This window comes from Balearica regulorum, chromosome 2 (genome assembly GCF_011004875.1).
Source record: "Balearica regulorum gibbericeps isolate bBalReg1 chromosome 2, bBalReg1.pri, whole genome shotgun sequence".
Classification (NCBI taxonomy): Eukaryota; Metazoa; Chordata; class Aves; order Gruiformes; family Gruidae; genus Balearica; species Balearica regulorum.
The window spans coordinates 8,871,508-8,892,410 of record NC_046185.1 but is presented as its reverse complement, the minus strand read 5'-3'; the positions used below and the strand labels follow the sequence as shown (position 1 = coordinate 8,892,410).

General features: G+C 41.4%; 1 protein-coding gene across 2 annotated transcripts in view; it reads right to left on the bottom strand.

The window, feature by feature from the left end:
• Positions 1-936: 936 nt before the first annotated feature.
• Positions 937-20,903, bottom strand: part of NDRG1 (N-myc downstream regulated 1) — a 74,917-nt gene continuing 54,950 nt past the window's right edge. For both annotated transcript variants that reach the window (XM_075743288.1, XM_075743289.1), the window contains 13 exons: positions 17,295-17,400; positions 15,538-15,658; positions 13,523-13,585; positions 11,851-11,911; positions 11,306-11,392; positions 9,785-9,841; positions 8,742-8,845; positions 8,326-8,382; positions 7,343-7,394; positions 6,536-6,583; positions 4,912-4,947; positions 3,499-3,550; positions 937-2,792 (listed from right to left, as the gene is read on the bottom strand). In XM_075743288.1, coding sequence (XP_075599403.1) covers positions 2,527-2,792; positions 3,499-3,550; positions 4,912-4,947; positions 6,536-6,583; positions 7,343-7,394; positions 8,326-8,382; positions 8,742-8,845; positions 9,785-9,841; positions 11,306-11,392; positions 11,851-11,911; positions 13,523-13,585; positions 15,538-15,658; positions 17,295-17,400 — 1,110 coding nt within the window. In that variant the 3' untranslated portion in view covers positions 937-2,526. The remainder of the gene's footprint in view (positions 2,793-3,498; positions 3,551-4,911; positions 4,948-6,535; positions 6,584-7,342; positions 7,395-8,325; positions 8,383-8,741; positions 8,846-9,784; positions 9,842-11,305; positions 11,393-11,850; positions 11,912-13,522; positions 13,586-15,537; positions 15,659-17,294; positions 17,401-20,903) is intronic.

Genomic DNA, 20,903 nt, shown 5'->3' with positions numbered 1-20,903 from the left:
CACGTTCCCACCAAGGTCCCAGCACAGAAAGCTCAGCAGAGCCATTTTGGTGACCAGGCTCTGTTATCTCCTACCCACTGCTGGCACCGAACAGCGTGAGTGCTCGCAGCCCGCCCGTGACACACGGAAGTGACCCTCCAAACCCGCAGAGGGATGCTTCCCTGGGAAGGGCAGATACTGCTCAAGTTACAAAACACCCCAATCTTTTAGCAGGAAACCACTGAGATAAACAGAAGCTTAAGGTGAAAAGGGACAACTGTACTTCTGCTTTAAGGACAGAAATAAAACAATGTTTTAATTTTTTCCCGCACCTTTAGATTCCTCTCCCTCTTGTATTTGGGGAGTCCCTTTAAAACTAATTTGTGAAAGGTTAATCTTTTCTCTCCTTTTCTGAAGTTAGATTCTTGCAAGAGGTCCAAGAACAGCTTTTAGAAACTCAGAGTGGCATCTGGAATTTCAGACAAGAGGCCCAAATACCTCCAGAGATGGGTGAGGAACGTGTCATACATCAACAGATTTACAGATCAGACTGGGAACAGAAAGGATAAAATGAGCACGGCACCAACTCCAGTGAGGAAACCGGTGTTCAGACCACAGATCTATGCACTAGACTACTGTATCTAGGGAGAAAAAGAAAACTTCAAAGAGCAAATAGTACTCCATACCAAGCCCTCCATTTTGTTATGCATTTGTTAGAGCAAAAGTATTCTTTAGTACTTTGAATAGCCAGTCATACCTAACACTGGAGTGTGTTGTTTTTTCTTAGTGTAAATAGTAGGCTGGAGTGGGAAAAAAAAATATCCCTGAGCACAAAAAGTAGGGAGGGGCAGAGATATGGGCAAAAGAAAAGATATCATTGATACAAGGGGTGACAAGAATATACTCCCACTGAGAAAGACTATTGTACTCCTGGTAAAACATTAACACACCAGACACTGCAAAGTTACAAATTTATTTGTTTTGAAATAAATACAAATACTTCATTAAGAAACTTTTCTTGATAGACTTTACACAATAGCTTTATTCTTTCTGGAAATTGTCTTTTCTTCCCACAAACTGTTACGGATATTCTACACAAGAGCTGAGGTTAGTCAATAAAGTAACCTAGATGGTGTTCTTCTGAACAAGCAATCCCAAAGTATTAACATTTGCTATTTAACTGCTCAGCATTTGAGTCGTCTTGTTTGTGTGAGGACTGCAATGCAGCAGGTATGCACTGGAGCTCAGGAAATCCTGTCCCACTACCTATAAAAGGACAAACTTAAGAACACCCAACTGTGAAAATCTGACTGTCAGAAAGGTATCAAGCCACTAGCATCAACAAAAGTAACCCAAGGTATCAGGAGACTATGTAAAGATGCAGAACCAGCAGATCATTACATTTTTGCAATCATTAAACGCTGTATTTCAGATACAGCGTTGCTGCTCCACCACTTTGTGGAATACACACACTTCTCAGCACCAGTGAGATCTCAGAGTTTCAAATCTAGTAATTAGTGGCAGTTGAATGTACAGTATCTAATTACATGCCATCCCACAGTTATTCATCTCTCCTGACAAAGAACAGCTGGATCTGGCTTTGCTTACAGAATTCCGAATTTATCATAATTGTGCTGGACACAAAAAAACTTGAGCTGCAAAGATAAGAAGCTGTCTGAAGGAAAAATCAAGCTGTTTCCGCTTTGCTGGCATGTACAGCTACCCCACTCGTCACAACTACACCAGCTTTTGCAGTATGGTAAACCCTTTGGCCCAAAATCCCAAAGAGGAAACGCTACCTTGCTTATTAAATTTAAATCCTGTCCTCATTTGGCTAAGCAGGTTTCAGGGTCTAGGAGGGGGGGAAGGAAAAGAAGACTGGAACTAAATCTCAAAAAAGTGAAATAAAAAAAGCTTAAAGATTTAGTTTGTCTCAGTCACATTAAAATCGCCTATTTTAGTAGTATATTGTTGTACATAGGAAAACAGGCTTGAATACTATTGAATTAGAAGGCCTATATATGCACGATACATTAACTTCTCTATCATTTGAAGTCAAGCTATATACAATGAATTCGACTCCAGCTTCAACATGAGGCCATAACACATTTGTTTCATTTCCTTCTTTAAAAGCCATCCACAATAGTGATTTTTTTTTCTCCCCCTCTTTGAAACTCGTCTCAAATTGTGCCAGTTTACTTCAAGCGAATAAGAGATAAAGGGGCATGTAACAGCTTTGATTTTAAAGGAGGATATTAAGCAAGTCTGGTTTGACTCTGAAGTGTTTACAACCACATCAGCTTTTGGCAAGTATCCTTTAGAATTTGGCATCCACTGAAGGAGGGCACAATAGCAGCAACTGTCTGAGTTACAAGAATAACGACAGAGCAAATGAGATGCTTCTTTTCTTTGGTCCCTGTCAGACCCTGGTGAACAGAGTTCATCCTACAGAATAGCTTGAGATTAATACCAGTTATGTTTTTGTGATACACGGGGGGCATCCATTACTTTTTCACACTGTGACCAGTTTGAACCTCCCACAGCCATCTAACAGGACACTTCCATGGACTTGGGGCTTGATTGTTCAGCGTTGCTTGCTGAGTTTGGCGTCAGCTCGATGCGTGTGTCTGTGTGGGAGCGGTTCCTGGCACCGTCCCCGGTGTGGGATCGGCTCCTCGTTCCCTCCCCGGTGTGAGACCGGCTCCTCGTGCCTTCCCCGGTGTGAGACCGGCTCCTCTGTCCTTCCAACGAGGTTACGCTGGAGCCAGAAGCTGTGCGGGACCTCATCAGCCTGGTCATGCTAGCAGAGGGGACTGGAAGAAGAGTCTTTTGTTAATGCCTTGCTTCGTGGGTTTGGAAGGAAGCCCTTGCCTTCCTCTCCAGCCCTAACCACTCTTGGAGAAGCCATCAGGGTTGAGTACGTACTTTCCATGGTAGCTGCACGTGTACAAGCACCACTGCTCCAGGCACACAGTTAAGGAGCCCGAATTACTAAGGTCAAATTGGTGGCCAGGCCTGAAGGATTCGAGGCAGGGCTTTACGGCATGTTGCTGTGCCTGCAGCAAGCCAGACAAAAACTAGAGACTCATCAGACCTCCCAATACTTTTGGAGGTTTAACCTTTGCTGGCAGCCCAGGCCAGCAATGCACCTACACAACAGCAGTTCTCAGAACCACATACATGAAGGACGAACAGCTACAAATTAAAGACGTGTCTGAACTAACAAGGTTTTAAATGTAGTCTGCAGCATGCAAATGATCTCTTGTGATGCAACGAGGGGATGCTATTATAAATATCCACCTTAAAAATATCAACATAAAGTAAATCTGTCTACAAAGCTCTCTACTATTGAATAACATAATTTGGTCTGAAAACCCTTCACCCAGATGCCACAGGTGTTTTTTTCCCCTTGCAAATGCACATCCAACTGGGAAAAGATCACACATCTGGGATCATAAGACTCCGTGTGCTTAGATGCCCAGCAAACTTTGGTAGCCATTCCATAAAACCAATACTTACTGTATCCCATTCCCTGAACAAAGTATTTGAAAGCTTCTGCAAGCTTGGCAGGCTGCAAAAGAGAGTATTATTGTATGCAGTGCTCAGCAAGTTACATTACAATGTTATAGAAACCATAGATGCCTTATCTGAATAGAGACACCTTAAATATTCTCTGGGTTCTACTGAATGGCTGAAATTTTCACTTGCATGAGAAAATTTCACCATTCCCCTCCCTAGTGTGTTCCCCTGCCCCATCATTTTACCAAGCAGACATGAGAATGAGATTTCCAGAGAAGCGACTCAAGTGGTCTAAGCCTGGCCCAAAACTTGGCTCGTGCAGGTACTGGGGCAGATAAACCAAAGTAAAACAACTGGTCTCACAAGATATACATGGCTTTTCATGTAGAGTTGGTAATTCAGCAATTCCAAGTCAGCAGAGAACAATTTCAGCTAGTCAGAGCTGACAGTTATGTTTAGAGGGCAAAAGCGCTCACAGCAGGAACACAGAAGCACAACTGCGTACGACTGACATTCTTGCAATGAAGCACTCACTATTTTTCTCTGCTGCTGACAGTGGCCAAATAAACCTCAACCTCAATTGTTATCCTGGCAAATATTGCCTAAATTTTTGTTAATTTTTTTTTTTTTTTAATCTGAATCCGTTCAGGAAAAGGACTCTCGAAAAGGAATGATGTACATACTGCTTCGTGCCTTTAAAAAGCCTTTTCCCCCCTTCCCACTGTAAGAGCGCACACTGCCTGTGCAGGGACTTCTCAGCAGCAGGTAATGACAAATTCAGTTTTTTCCTTAAGTTCGAGAACATCACATTATATTGCTTAGAAAGCTGTTTAGAAAAACATCACATCCTGAAGCTGATTTACAAGTCAGTTGTTTTAGTGAAGCAACACTAGAACATAAGTGAATTTTAACTTTCCCAGCCTGGTTTTAATAGCAACCTTGAAATTTATGCCTAAATATATTTCAGAAACTCCAGTTCATTCTCAGTCAAGCCGGGTCAGTGTATGCAAGAACACAGTGTTGCTATTTCCTGCCTCCCACTTTCCTGATCTATACTATAAATAGTCCAAATAAGAATATGTTTTTAAAACACTAGTGCTGAAGCCTTAATCCATGTTAGCTTAGTAGATAGGCATAAAATAATACCTCTGCTTTCCCACCTCAGACCTTTACTTGGTTAAGACTTAATTAGTGGAAATAATATCCCCTCCCAATCTTAATTTTGCGCTTCATTGGTCTTTAAAGAAAAAAAGAAAGCACAGATGACCGACTGACATCATTATTCGTGAAATCATAACCATCCTTCTGGCTAACACTTGGGAACAGCAAGTACCCTACAGGAAAACACCCATTTGTTGCAGTCTGACACACTGCAGAACAGGATTAGTAGGATTTCCAAAAGCCAAATCCTACCTGGGAAACTTGAGGGAGTCCACCGCAGTCAGCCATCTGAAACGGGGATGAAAACAGCCAGTTAGTGTAATGCCAGAGGAACTCATTTATGCTCAGGATATATTAAAATTACCTTTTTAGCTATCTGGCAGAAAAACATTTCCTTTTGTTGTGTGAGTAACGCACACACATAGCTGAAGGTATCAAAGCAAGCGGTTAAACTTTTAGAAAAGCTACGACTGCACCCCAGAAAACCCCAAAGTGTCTTGACCCTCAGGCAAAGCATTGGCTGAAGCTACAAATAAATGTTTTGGTTTTTTTTTACGAGGCAGTGATTACCAGTTTCATAGAAACTAGCCTATTAGTCCTGGTTACAAGTTCAGCTCTGAATTACAATAACGTGACTCAGTAGTGACCTGAATGACAAACAGGGGAGAGAACAAACACCTAAACCTCAGAGATGAGAGGGAAAAATGCTTTGCTGAGATTGCGGATGGCAAGCATCAGCCTGACTTGCCAAGGGAAGCAGGGAAAGCCAAATTAGAAAAGCTATCTTGAGTGCATGCAATATTATTGGAGCACTTCATTTTTCCTGCCACTCCACCCCTCAAAGTCAACCCAACAAAAACAGTCCTGTTCCAAGAACACCACAAGCTGAAAACAGTTGAGTTGTAAATGACAGGAAACCCCAAATCCTATCTAGGATTAGTTAGCAGGAAAACAGGCCTGTAAGAATCTGGCATCGGCTGCATCCCTGGACTGAGCAAAGGCTGTCCACTGAGGGGGGATCTGAGATAGTGTCAGATTTTTTTTTAGTGTGAGTCTGCCATGTCCACGTGGTAGGTCAGCAGTGTAATTCCTCAATGTTATGAGCAAAAAAAGCATTAAAAAAGCATTGTTTATTATAATTTTCACTGACCAGCCCAATAAAGACAGATGCAGTAAAAGTTCCCAGCAGAAGCATGACCAAACTTGTTTCACCGTTTGCATGCGATTGCACTCATTCCATTTTACTTCATCAGTAACGAGCTGAAGATTGGACCCATATTCTGAATGCCAAGTATCAGCCAAAGCTTTTGTATGATGTTTTGCTGTTTGGAAGTGCACTTTATCAGCTTTTTGAAAAATGAGAGAGTCATTTCCAACAGTAAAATGTTCCGGACTGTGTCCTCATAAAAAGGCAGGATGACAAAACCGTGGCTGATGGATGAACAGACAGTTCACCCAACGCTGCAGCGGAGGGACAGGCAAGCCCAGGAACAGAATGACTTGGTTTGCACTTCCACTCTACTGATGGCTTTTTTCAAACCTTTTGAAATACCTCAAGATCAACTTTGCCACCTCTAGTAAAATTCACTATGGGTATGTGAAATACTGAGCATTTCAAGTCTCACCCCTAGTGTTTTAAAATGGAGGAGCTGAGAAGTTCCCTGTTGTTAACCTTGACAAGAAGCCCCTGCTCTCATTTATCCCACTAAAATACTCTTACCCTGAAGGGACTGCCTTTCCACATCAGAACTGGATTCTCACCGTGCTACGTGTACTGCAGCAGATTGCTCTGGTTCTGCTGTTTTAGTCAATCCAGCTGATTTTAAATGAGGGGAATGTTTATTTAAAAAAACCAACAAACAGCTTGTGTTATTACCTTCAGAAGCGTGGTCCTTGTTGGGTCGAGCTTTGAGTTGCATTCAACCTGTATTAAAAAACAGCAGCGTAAGGCATTATACTCAAAATTTTAATTATGACCTGGATGAAAACAGATTAAATATCTTGTTTCCTGGTTTAATACAGACTAAATTGGGTATCTTAGGCTTCTGTACAAAACCTCTACGTATACATATATACATCTTTAACCCAAGTAGGTCAGTTCACATTTCTGACTATCCTTTTACAAACAAACCCATTAGTTGAGAATTTGAGGGGGTTTTTTAATCCGTTTCTGGGACTCTGGTGGCAACAAGTGTTGTTTATCTTGTGATTCGGGGTCATCTGGTAGCGTCCCAAGTGGTGATCAGCCATATGGCCAGCGGCCAGCAGACTGGGCATGCCCGTTAAGGCACAACATTTGAAGTCACCCAGTCATCTGGAGCGAGTTATAGTGGTCAAAAAGAAGCTCTTCGCTTCCATAGTGACCCAGGGCAGAGCTCCAACACCACAGAACAAGCTAAAATACCAGCAGCAGATTCCTCTCTAAAGGAAAATATTTGCGGTTCACTGGAACTGCTGTGGCGATTGTTCCTAACGCGGTAGCTATGAAATAATGGCGCACAGACAGAGGGGACAAACAGCGAGGAATTAATGGCAGCTCTCCCGCGGTCTGAGAGAGGAGAGCCAGCTCGGCTGGATCGATAGCCCCGAGGCTGCTGCACGGGCACGAGCTCTGCCAGCCTAGCTCAGGTTCTTGGTTTGCCTGCCCGTAGGCACGATGGCAAAGACGGCTCGATATACGCACCACGGCATCCACCGCCGGGGAGCTGTCGCCAACCACCAGGAGGACCGGGCATCTGCAAGGAAGCACACAAAAGTGGCATTATCTCTGTGATCTGGCCCGGAGTTGCCCTAAGCTGCATTTTGTGTCACCGGAAGGATGAGACAGTTAAGTGTGTGAAAATGATTTGTTTTGTATTCCAGACACCTTGAATATCTATCAAATCCACTGTATTAGCTGCAAATCCACTGACATGCTCTGATACCTCCTCTGAGAGCCTGTCCTTTTCCCCATCTCATAGCAATCAGCCAGACCCCAGTGCTCTTACTCCTTCTTTCAAAAGAAATCAAAAGCAAGCATCAGCATCAAAGTCTTACCCCCACCCCCTTGCCCCTGAGCTCCAACTTTTGGACCTGTCCATCCACTTTCAACCAGATTGGCAGAGGAGCAGGGTCTCAAAGTCTCCTGTGTGTAAACATCAGCAGCTGAACAGAGAAGGACTTGAACTATTTCATTGCACAAGTTGCAGCATAAGTAAAAAAGTTATTAGCAGAAGATCTGGCAGGTAGTCATTCTCATACGTGCTCCATCTTCCTGAACGTTTGTTGGTGGTTTTTTTCAATTGGTTTTGTTTATGTTTTCGTGGTTGCATAGGCATGGCTTAAGTGCATTCAGATCTATAGTTTTCATTAACTGGGACATATTTCCAGATGAAACTAAGTACATCTACTTTCCAAGTACTTCTTCTGTAAGCCTGAGTTTGCAGATACACAGTGACAGAAACTATTTAACTTCCCATTTCAGCTAATATGACTCTGATGTTTGAAGAGGGGAAGTTTTCCTAATGGCAGTCTGTGACTTGCAGTAACCTCTTATCTCGTAGACAAAGTTACAAGATCCTCTTCTAGTACATAAGCATATTCAGCTACAGCTCTGCAATGCATATGCAATGCACCCTCTTAGCTCACATCATGAACAGGGGAACTGGTAGGAAATAAAATACTTACTGAAGGGTGACAACATTTATTCCAGGAACAGGGCGTTCAATCTCTAGGTCTCGCCGACTAAAAAAAAAAAAAAAAAAAGGAGGACAAAGGCTCTTGATACACTGAAATTTTACAGATACTTCCATATTCTTCTAGTTTAGAGGAAGCACACTCACATATGTTAATCTGATACCACTCCACAACTGATGCAGAACCACTTTAGCCTGAAGTATCAGTGGCCCAGTGTACCATCTATCTCCCCACAAATGTACATCTTTCTCCCATAAGCAAACCACCTGAGATCCCTAAAGGCACTGTCAAGCAGAACTTTATACTGGGGCAACACAAGTAATTCCACCACACAAGTAATACTAGCTCTAAGAGCTGGATAGTCTCTTAAAACAGTTTCCAGTTAGAAATCAGGTAAATGTATTTACCTGTTGTAAGAGTTGATAAAGAGATGAAGGTTGGTTTGATTCATATCATTAATAATATGCTGACGGAAAGTTTGGATCAGGTCGTGGTTGCTGTGAATTTCTTCCTACAGTGGAAACAGAATCATTCAGAATAGGGGCTATTTTCTGAAAGGATCTAAAGGCACGGCACAGCAGTTGTGTATCAGACTCATATCTGCACAACATGAGTGTACCTTTAGGGAAGGGACAGCTTCTAGCACCCAGTGGTGTCACCCAGAATTAACATTAGCCTCTGATTACAGTACCGTATTTTTCGCTTTAAAACTTTAGTATGTTGTAATGTCAGGATCTTACAAGTGCAAAACATGTAGTTGTAGTGTAGATGGTTAGTCAGACAAGTGTAAGGTTTTAAAACAAAAAAAGATTCAGGGTAAGTAGCTCGATAAATGTTTCCAGGGTAAAGCAGATGTTGAAAGCTTACAAACATATGTAATGTGGAACTCACTTTCGCAATAGTAAATAACTAAGCTTCAAAGACTTCAACCACTACCATTTTCAAACAGTTTAGTTTTAAAGTCTTTATAGATTAGTTCCTTGTTTTGCTGTAATGGGGTTTTCCATTGCATTTACTAACAGTTTCAAGCACAGCAAAGTAGCCTCAGAAAACAGCGTATCACTTTCCAATAAAGTAGGCTTGCACTGAAGAGCACCATTAGTACTAATAACCAGGTTTTCCAGAGTTACAAGTACATTATGGTATAAAAAATCTGTGGGGTAATTCTGCTCAGAGCATGAGCACACACAATGCTTACACTCATGTTTAAGTGTTGGCTGTCTACGCAGGGAGCTGCACCTACTAGAGCTGTCAAAACTGAGATGCACTTGAGTTGTCAGGACACAGCAAGTCCCACGGCAGCAAAATATTGGGAACACAAGTATGAATCCTATCTCACAGTTCAACCTGGTACTTTGTTGTTTAAGTCAAGGCTTCTCCCCTCCTCCCAGCCCCAGGAGGTAAATACCGATGACTGAACACATCAGAGGAATCTTTTGAACACACTTACCTTTCCAAAAAGATGTGAAATGACCATGTCTGGTAAAGCATTTGTCCAACCTGAAATCTGAACAGCAAGATTATCTAAGTATTTGATACTAAAACAATCCCTTAACAATTGAAACCTTTAAATTACCCACAAGTAGACCAATGGATGTTTCTCTGCTGTCCTTATATGTACAATATCCTGGATTGATTTTTACATACACACATAAAATTCAACTAGAATACCATTAGGTGTCTGAGTCCTTCTCATAGGATGTCTTTACTAGTAAAGTTATTTAAGGAACATGCTACAGGTGGCATAAGTATATATGGAATCACTCCCTGCAACACTGCTGACAATACATTGGAGCTGGTACTTAAAGCTCACGTCCCAGAGTACGTGCTCTTGCTTTGGAAGGACAGAAGGATACAAGGCACCTGCTGTACTCCGAAGGTCAGCAATACTTAAGAGAGGTGGAAGGCAGAGGCACAGACATGGAAGAATTTAATTACAGTGAGACATTGGGTGAGATAACCAAAATGGGTCAACTGGTACATCTCAATATAGAGGAGTTACTAAATACACTTCCAGATCAAACTTATCAAAATAAACTGGTGTGCAAAGTTATTTTAAACTAAGCCTTGAAAGAATGTTACATCCCAGCTCTGGAAAGTTTGTCCTAGTATTACAAGGTTGTCATTACATTTAATATCATCCCAGACACTTACAATGGGTTGACTGTGTGGTTAAAAGATGACGCGCTAATTTTTGTACTTCTCAGATTGTTTATAACAACTGCCATCCACTTACACATGACCCTTAATGATACAAACTGCCTTCCATCAGTTTACTCTGAGAATGTTTCAACAGGTTAAAGCTGAGTGACATGCAATGTAACATTTCTACTTATTTAAATATATTCTGGTTCCAGGAAGATTTTTGAAAACAGTTCTCAGTGCCCGTTTTCCCTCATTGCAATCTTTCTTACAACTACAAAAGAAAACAGTTAACAGGAGCTTCTTTGTGTGTGAAGATTTTCACTTAAAAGTCTGGTTGTACGGACAATTTGTCCACAGTTACCGTAGCTAATGTCCTTTTCTGAGTCCTTTTGGCATCTACGACTCAGACGACTGAAACCTGGAAAATGTCGATCTGAACATTTTTCTGTGCTCTAGTCGCATTTTGGACTGTGCTGGTAAACAAAGCCATGGACAAGAAAGAACTGAATGTTACGGTACGCTTGAAGTTTACTTGAAAGTTGTTTCCAAAACCACCTTGTGTCCAGGTTTCCCCAGCAGTGATCAGCTCTTCAGAACTGTCCATACTCAGTAGCTCCATTATACCATGGGTATCTGTTTCCTCAAGGTACTTATTTTTATTGCTAGCCCTGCAGGAGGTATGTTTGTAAATGGAAGAATAAACCCCAAAGGAATTAGCCTGGGGTATTTTGTGTCTGCAGCTATGCCTTGACACACAAGCTGGCCCAGCTCCTCATGCTTGACAGCCTCTCAGTATGATTTATTTTTCTAACTTAAAAATGTTTACCTTAGTTGCTGCCCAGTCCATCCAACCTTCAGCACAAGGGTTTACATTAATAAGCACTAATCCCTCCACCATCTCTGCGTGGTTTAACTGCAAAAGAAAAGGTTTAAGATTCATCACATATCCTTTGCAACTTGACAGTCAGCATAAAATTTAAATTAGCAAATTATCTCCTGGGGAGGAAGGCGGTAGGTCTAGTTCTATCTTGCACAAAAAAAGCATATGTATGGAAAAAAAATTTTCATTAAAGCAATTCAACTGAGCAGCTGGAGAACATTAAGATTTAACTTCTTCTCCACCCTCAGTTTAAATAGAGAACTCCCATTAAAAAAACCTTCTGCAAATTAACTGGGTAGAGCCCAGGCCTTAAAATGGAAAATCTAGGTCTTCTGGATTAGCTATCCCGCAGTTTGTGGTATTTCACTTAAAAGCTTAACTGCTTACTTAAATGGGCACGGCAGAGCGGGAATTATCTGTGCATGCCACAGGGGCAACACCACGTCAGGGAAATCAGGTTCAAGGCTTTAGGGAAGCTCTACAAAACTTACAGCAAATCTGGTTAAGATGTAGGCACCGGCTCCAGTTCCCATTCCTATAACGGTCTTCAGCCTGCACAGCAATAACAGACAAATGAGTAAGACAGCACCGAAAATAAATAAACCCACATCAGCAGCCTTCCTCTTTCACATGCCAGTGTCTGTCTACAGAAGGGTGGGTGGCAGCTCGGGCAAACCGTGGACCCTCAGCAATGCCGCTGGTCCCAGTAAGGAGCTTGACACAGCAGCTTGTCTGGTTTTGGCAGATTTGCAGGACACTGGTCCTCATGCATTGCAGGGCAGACACAATTCTCACTTATCTTTAAGTAAATATACTGACCAACCATAGCATTGTTCTGATTCTGGAAGGAAATGGTTAGTCTCTGCCAGAAAAGCTTTAAGATACAGCCCTGAAATCTGCAGCCTAAATACAAAGTTCCCCCCTCCCCAGGCTCCCCCTGCCCTCCCCAGTACAGCTATCCAACTGGGACGCCGATTCCTCTCTAACAGGGGGCTGGCAGGGAAACCTCTCATGCTATCCAGCCACTGGGGCGATTAAGTTTAAACTTCATAACCAAACAGGGCAGAGACAAACCAAATATTTGCATTAACTGAAACTGGTTTTAAAGCATGGCCTTCAAGGTCTTAGAAAATACGTGGAAGGGAAGACTAGACAAAACCACTCAGAAAAACAGGTTATACAATGCTTTTAGGAAAATACCTGAGCCTAGTTTTCATTCTCATTAGCAATATTAAATCAAGGCTTTGTAAGTACACTCCAGTTTAATTGATTTTCAAGGTACTGACATTACATTAGCATTTTTTTCAGTGCAAGAGCAGAATTTGCAACCCTGTGCCTTAACGTTAGGTGTTTCAAAACCACATCTCTTAAGATAGTAAGATAAACTGGTCCAAGGTACTGTAACAGCTGGCTACAACTGAACAATGTCTGAACTGGGGTGTTGATCTGAGACTAAAACCCCCACCAGCAGTCCAGCCTGTCTAACCCTGAATGCCAGGAAAACCCCTTGGAGGTGTCCACCCACACTCTTCGTTGTGTACCAGGAGCACCAGCTCCACAGAGAAGGTGCCTTTCTCAGCTACCGCTCCTGCTAAATCTCAGCTTTAAGGGAGGACACACACCTAATTTGTTCCAGGTAGACAAGAGGGGAACACTGCCACCAGGTCCTTCGACATCAGCAACCTGGCATCTGCACTTGGTAGTAGTAGAGGCTTAAGGAGGTCGGGCTGACCCCCTAAGACACTCAAGCTACAGTAACCAAACAGTGAGTGTCTTCAGATGGCACCACGGGTTTGGTTTTTTTCCTGCTAACCACACAGGAAAATGTGGGTTGCTACAGTGGGAAGAACAGATTGTCCGTGCCCTGCCCCTGTGAGGGCGACTCACAGAAAATGCTGGAGGAAGCCCCTAAATTAGGCACAAGGGATTTCACTCAAAGTCACTTCCTGTTTAAAAATAAACAGACATTTCAAAAAAGGCCAAAAAAATAACCTCTTTCAGAAACAAAGGCAAAAGTGATCCATCTATAACAGAGGATTAAAAAACAACCACAACTAGCACACAAAATGCCTGATAGCCAGCAAATATCTGCTCTGCCCTGCTCTTCTGGTGTGCCACGTAGAGAGAAGAATGAAGAAAATGAGTAAATAATTCTGTACTCACCCAAACTGTTTCAGGATTCCAGGAAGCATTTCGGCCAGCTGATCCATGGAGGGATACACATACCTACAAGAAGTATGTGTTTGTAGAGTTACTACGCTTCCAGTAGAGTAGGTTGGGATATTTAGAGACACAGCAGTCACTGTAGATTTAATACCGAATGTGCTCATTACGAGATCTTTGACAGTATGAGCTGAATTTAAATCAGGAGCAAGCACAACTAAGTAATTTAGCAGGAATATGAGCATAATCTATATGGTACTTTATATGAGTTACCGGATGATAGATGTCTGGACCAGCTGAGAGCAAAACAGACCATAATGAATCTCTTCCAAGAAAAGTTAACACTTAAAAACTTACAAAAAAGTTCGAACTTGAGTTTCCAACCACATTCACTACATTTGTACTTCTGGCCCACCACAAAAAGGTTTCCCCGTGTTGCAGAATGACAGACTGCAGCAATGAGATCTAGATCTTTGGCAAATAGTTTGCATGCCTGTTTTCAAGGACACACAAATTACCATAGGATAAATGGGGATAGCTTTCTATTAATATTGATGGAGAAAATGAAGGCATAGGAAGGGCTATGAAGCTGCTGAGGAAGTTCAATAAAAACAGCTGTCAGTTAATGCTCCTAGTCTTCTGCAGAGCAGAAACAAGATTTTGAGAGAAGGAAATTGAGCAAAATCTCAACTGAGCAACACATGGGAAAAAATCCACCCAAAGGAGCTGGAGAACATCTGCCTAGGATGTATCCAGATCTCTGCTTCCCATCAGAACTACATCTGATGATTCTCTAGTTTAGTCTCCAAAATAAAGCCAAACAAAAAACCCAAAGAGTGCAAAACTACTTGAAGTTATTTTCTTAAGATTTTCTTGTGTGGAAACTAAACCTTGTCATGACAAAAGCTAATGTCACTGCAACAGCTATGACTTAACCTGAGCATGCTGGTCTCTCAGCTGGAGGGCTAGGACAGATAATACAGCTTCCTGTGCTGTCACCATGATGTTATTAACCAGTGGCCTTTACTAGCATAGACCATGACAACTCACAACTCAGAAGCATTAACGCTTGTTCAGAACATGAGGGTTAAGACACTTAAAAGCTCATGATTCAAACAAATACAAAGGGGAGTGACTGAAATAGCTTTGTAGGCGGCTCTGGTTGACAAGTGGGCCACTGCAGTTAACACTACCGAGAACCTGGACCATCGTGACCTCCTCAGCATCAGACCAGCTTAAAAATTAAGAAGGGAAATAGACTGGCTCATGCAATAAGAGTACATATAAGCTTCTTAATACCTGCCTCTTACAGAACAACTGTTCCTTGCCTTGTACCATCACCTCAGCATGTTGGCTGCTCCCTTCATCAACCAAGCTGATTCCTATCTAAGGGGCATCTTAAGGCAAACCTGTCTTATTTGAACTAAATAGGACAAGCATTTTGGCAAAGACGGTACCCGTGGCACATAAGGTTTCCAAGAATTATGGCATCATACATGATACAGAGTCAGGAGTATGCAGCTATCTATGATATTCCATGGGGGTACACCACTTTGTTACTGTCAAACAACTTGGATTTTCCAGGTAGGTTATCAAGTTTACTTACTAACATCTACCACGCTGTCATTTCATAAAAAAACATGGATTTAGGAAGGACATTATATGGTGGCTAATGCCTATCTTGTGTATAGTAACAATTTCATTTTGTATTTGTAGTCAGGATGTCATGACAAACCAGGTAACTTGATATTTAAATTGACAGATGTAGGCATCTGTCAAGGAGCTGCTTTACAAGCAGTCTAGTTATCAGAGATAACACACAAAATTACACCCCCCAAAGCCTATTGTGAACTGGCACAACACAACAGAGCTCCCAGAACTCCGGTAACTTAGAGTGTCAGGATTTAAGTTTAAAAGCCAACTACTGTGTTTGCTTTTTAATTAAACTGCAGATCAAGACTCTCTTTCCAGAAAGGATGACTCTGAAAGCACGGGCTGTTTCCCTGACAACTCACCCAGCTTGGAAGGACGGTGCTCCATCCTGCTGACCAGGTGCATCCACATGGCAGACTGCAAAGTGCTGGGTGATTTCCTGCATATCCTCAAAGTTGAAGAGAGGATTGAAGCAAGTTTTATCTTGAGAAGGAAAAGAAAATACCGAATAATTATGCTGAGGGGAAATAGTAAGTTTGCAGCTATAATAAAATTATTATTAACCTGTCCTGCAGGTTAATGAAAAGTTGGTTCAATCGGGTGAGCCATGTTATAGCCTGGGAAAAGTGGCAATCCTTTATTTCTACCATTGCTTTAATTCCTTGAATCAAAAAGCCTGAACAGCTCACTCCTCACAGCCAACTAATGTTTTTCCATGTTATTTTGGTACCTGATGGAACTTTTTGCCTGGTACACCAAAATCTCAAAAAAAAAAATATTTATGCAAAGTCAAAAAGAATAAAAACGCAATAAAATGCAGTCAAGAGTATTCATCCCTGGTTTGGGCTTAGATTTAAATCAGCCATTTACTTGTCCAGTCATTTTTCTTTGGATTGTGTCAAAACAGATGGAGGAAAAAAGTATCCAAGGCTGAGATTGTGACTTGTGCTTTTGCCCAAATATTACAAGATAAACATTACATGATCTGCTGCTGCAGGCAGCTGAAGACAAAAACGTCCTTCTGGGATTCTCCGGGCTGTAGGCTCCCAACTTTGAGGTGATTTGATTTCTGATTTTTAAGCGATATTAATGTTGGGAGAGGGTTAGCGTATTTTTCTCCTGAAGTGGAAAGCATGAATTCTGTAGCACCATCTTTGAGATGCCTTGACAATAGTTCAATATTCTGTAGGTGTTTCTGAATGTCCTCAAACTACAGCCTACAAGCAAAATCATTGCAGAATATAAAACATTTTTAGCTAAAGTCCACTTTAGGAGAATATGCAGGTTTCGGACAAGGTTCCTCCCCTTTCAGAGGGACAGAAAGTCTATTCACCGTAAAGATAGACTTTAGGAAAAAAGTCTTATTCAGAGATGGGACCCAGATTAAGCTCTGCCCTGATCCACAGAAATTCCCCAAAAAAGCCAGTTCCACAAAAAAACACACAAGAAAACAGATTTTTTTCTTATGAGTAATATCTGCCCCCCCCCCCCCCCCCCCCCCAGCAATAGCCAGACTTTAAAGATCTGCAGGTGTTTTAAAATGTAAATATTGATAACTTGTGTGAAATAAGCAGTACTGGTGAACTCCGATCTGGGTATTAGGTCATTATATTCTTGGATCTGACAGATAAAATAAAAAGGCACTTATTTTCTTAATATTGGTTGAGGATACAATGCCAGCACTGGTTTCATCATCCTGATTTGACATGTGATTCATATCAGCCCACGGCAGCCCAAGGCTGGCTGTCAGACAGCAGCCTCAGCCAAAGCACCAGCAGCGGCGTTTTCAGTCCTGCTGGCAATACACCCTCAGCCATCCCCTGCAGATGTTGTTATAGCATTTATACACGGTCACTGTGAGCTACCAGAGAATTTTTTACTCCTTTAAGTGAAATATTCCAATTATTTACTTTGGGAGGATAAAAAAACCCTTGAGAATTAAACTTGCTGTAAGAGAGGAATTAGGTACCATCTAACAGATTGCAATGCACATAAGTGAGCAAGGACCTGGGAAAGGTTTCCTAATCATTATCGTCACTTCCACACCTTTAATTACAGCAGTAGTGTTAAAGAATCAGGCAATACCTGGGCTATTAAAAAAAAAAAAAAATCTACTTACGATTCAGGCCGATGTCATGGTAGGTGAGGATAGCCGGCCGGTTCCCTCTGGGAGTCCCACACATGGTGACATGGACCGAGCCGTGCAGAGTCTCCACATCTTGCTCCTGGCAAAGAACAGGAGGAATCTGTCAGCGGCTTGTCCACCCGCTGCAGCAGACCTCTGCGTGGCCACGAGCACAGGTCCTGCCCAGCCAGGGTCTGCCCGCAGCCCCGGGGTCTCCGCAGTGCCCGTGCCCACGCACCCCGGTCTTCCCCAGGGTGGGGGCTCTCTGCTAATGATTTACATCCAGTTGTCATCTACCCCAGTCCACAGCCAGCTACAGAAGCACTTAAGCTGCTAGCTCTAACCAGATGCTGCGGGAACAGCTAAACAGTTTTTAACCTCATTAAAAGGCAGCATAAGAAAAAAAAAAAAAAAGCAGTTTGGTGCAATGACACCTAAAATAACAACAGCTTACAACTACGACCAGCGGCATTTGCAAAAGTGCAAGTTGTCAAAAGAAAATAATTCTGTTTTCTTGGAAAAAGGACTTTAACTCAGCAAATAACTAGTATTCCCCAAAGAAAGCAGTATTAAGTAGCCTGTATTCGCCATGAGGACTTATCACACTGTGGGGCCTTGTGATTACAGCAGCCTTCCCCAATAAACACGAGAGCCGCATGTGTTAGCTTTATGGATGGATATGTATAGACCTGAGCATGAACCCCAAAATGTCAAAAGTTAGCTATAGAACAGCATTTCCACAACATTGTTGTTATGATGATCAGAGAAAAAAAATTAAGAAGTATACTGCTTGACATAACAGGAGTTTGTGCTATTTAACAATCTTAAGGCTAAGGACACCTTTATTATCAAATCAAAGACCACCTGAGTACCATCTTTTATTTGTTGGATGTCTATGTAAGTTAGATGTGACTTGGGTTGTACTAACATCCACATGGAACAGCTTTTTGTTTCTTTTACACTTGAACTTCAGATGGGCATAAACAATTTGTTATTTTGCCAACATGTATAAAGAGAATCACGAAACAACAGTTACTTTTAACACTTACTGACAGTACTGATGCACTCACATAACTGTCAAGACAGTATATCATTAGTAGCCAGTCCTAGAATTTCACCAGAGTATTTACTGTGCAGGACACAGATATCCACGTCATTCAGCACAGCGCACTGTCTGCTGCTGGGCTTGCTCCGTGCAGTAATGCCCAGAGGCAAAGTCCAAGTTAAATTCAAATCTATGAAAAATTATGCTGTAGAAATCAGGAGCATACAGCCTCTGTGAAAACCTTTGCAGAGCAAAACCCAAAAGCTCTTCAGAGATCAGAGGTAGTAATTTGATCTAAATCTCAGTTCCTTAATTTGATACATGGAATACACCACACATTTTGTTGAAAATAAGGATGCCAGGCAACACCATTCCACATTTCACCTATTTTCCTTGCAATTACACTTTCACATCAGTTTTAAGTTACAATTAAGCAACGAAGCAAGATCCCACACACACTTGTGCACCAGGCGAGCCAAGCATCGCTGCTATCTGAACTACACTCCATTGAAACACTAATTTTCAGCTTTTATGTCTCCTTAGAGATTCAATTCTCTGCATACTCACCGCATTATTTAGCAGGTAAGCTGTATCTTCCACATCCAGCACCATCTTTAGGCAAAACAGGGTGACAAATCCAGCAAGTCAGAGGACAGTAGCTGGTTCCTACTTTGTCCCAGTAGGAAAGTGGGTTATATAGACAAGTTACTATCCTGCGCAGGCTTATGACTCCCACAATACCCAGCTAGAAAACCCAAACCAGACTAATTCATGAGGACGTCATTCTTAAATAGGATTTGAGTCAGGTTTGACCAGGAGAAGTACTTATTCAATAGAGCTCAGACATCAAAGATGAACTAAGTCTCTGTCACACAATGTACAAAGTGCCAAATTTAAAACCTGGGAATTAGTACAATCTTTCCTGTTGCTGTTTCTATCAGGTTTTGATAAGTTTAGCTTCATTTCAGGTTTTGTTATCTCAAATGCTAGAACACCCTGAACTTATTTGAAATTAAATCAGAAGCAAGTTCTTTCCTAAAAGTCAAGGCTAAAATTTCCAGTGAGAACACAAAAGACTTTGAAAAATAAGTGTAAGTCAGAATGATTCTCCACAACAAAAACGTGGACTTTAAATGTTTGAAATCTAGTATTTTCTAACTAGATAAGCATCATTTAGTCTAAAGTATTCCTACATCAGTCATACTAATGTTATTGTACGTTTCATTTCTGGCAGAAAATAGGGTATTGATTATACATTCATTATACAATACTCCAGAAAAGATTTGCAATAGCAATAGATACCACTTAATAATAACAACAATTAATAATTATAATAGAAAATAATATTTTCCACATTCTATCTTCCTTCTGTACTTCAATAATTTTTTATACAAAGCATAAAAATTGATAGTTTGGCAGCCTTAACACCAGTAATGAGCGTAAGCTATATTGTGTAACACATCTGCTGAGTGTGGAATATAGAAATTATTTCCTCCTCACTTAGAGACTAATAGGCATTTTGTATCGTCAGATTTTTATTGCTAGATGCTTTCGGTAACAGCACTGAAAACCTAGAATGTGTTTTCTTAGGAGGGATCACCTTTCAAGATTTGGGATCTTCCTCCTTTGTGCATAGAAAAAAAAATCTGTCCATAGTAGATAAAGCCAGACCCTTGAACCTGCACATCCCACTGACCTCCACAGCTAATTCTTCTGGAACTAGAAATCTGAGTCTAGTTCAAACTCAGTGCCAACTAAAAATAGTTCAGAGATGACTGGTGACCATACTCCTAATTACTAGCATAAATCAGTCAGTTTAACAATTGGTTTTATTCCTCATTATCTTCACAGTAAGACTCCCCTAATTCAAGTGGGTTGTGCTATTTTCCATTAGCATGAATTCTTAACGACAAATACCCAAAAGGTTCTCCTAAAAACCAATCAATTCAGACCAGTTTCTTTGGTGACATCAAACCAACAACTTCACATGCCTATTGATCTTATTAAAGATCAAGAGATTTGTCTACGTGATGTAGGGATGGATGTTTTCAAAACGCAGAGCACTGAAAACAGATGGCAGCACATCCCAATCAACATCAACATTATAGTAAGAGGCTCTTCACCAACTGATTTGTATTAAAACACTATCTTGGAAAAAAAATCCAAGGTACACTAATCCGATAGAAGGATAAAGACAAGCACACCATCTGTTCACATCTCTCACTTTAACAGAGGTGCAGTCTTATCTCGGTGCCCTAAAAACACACACGAAAATACTTTCGATACGTGCAATTTAAGAGAGGCTATCATAGTTTGCAGGAGCTGATCCATTCTAAAGTAGATTTTATTTTTGGGTCAAGTGACATTTTTTGGTGTTTTGTCATGAGGTTAGAGTCAATTTGTAAGTCCATAACACAGGAGAGCTCATTCATTCCTTCCTCTCTCTACCTTGGCTAAGACAGGTGTGGATTGAGGAACGTGTTTAAGACCAGGTTGTTTTCTGAAGTATGGGATATGCAATCAAAACGCTTTAGATATCTAAAAAGGAAAACCACACA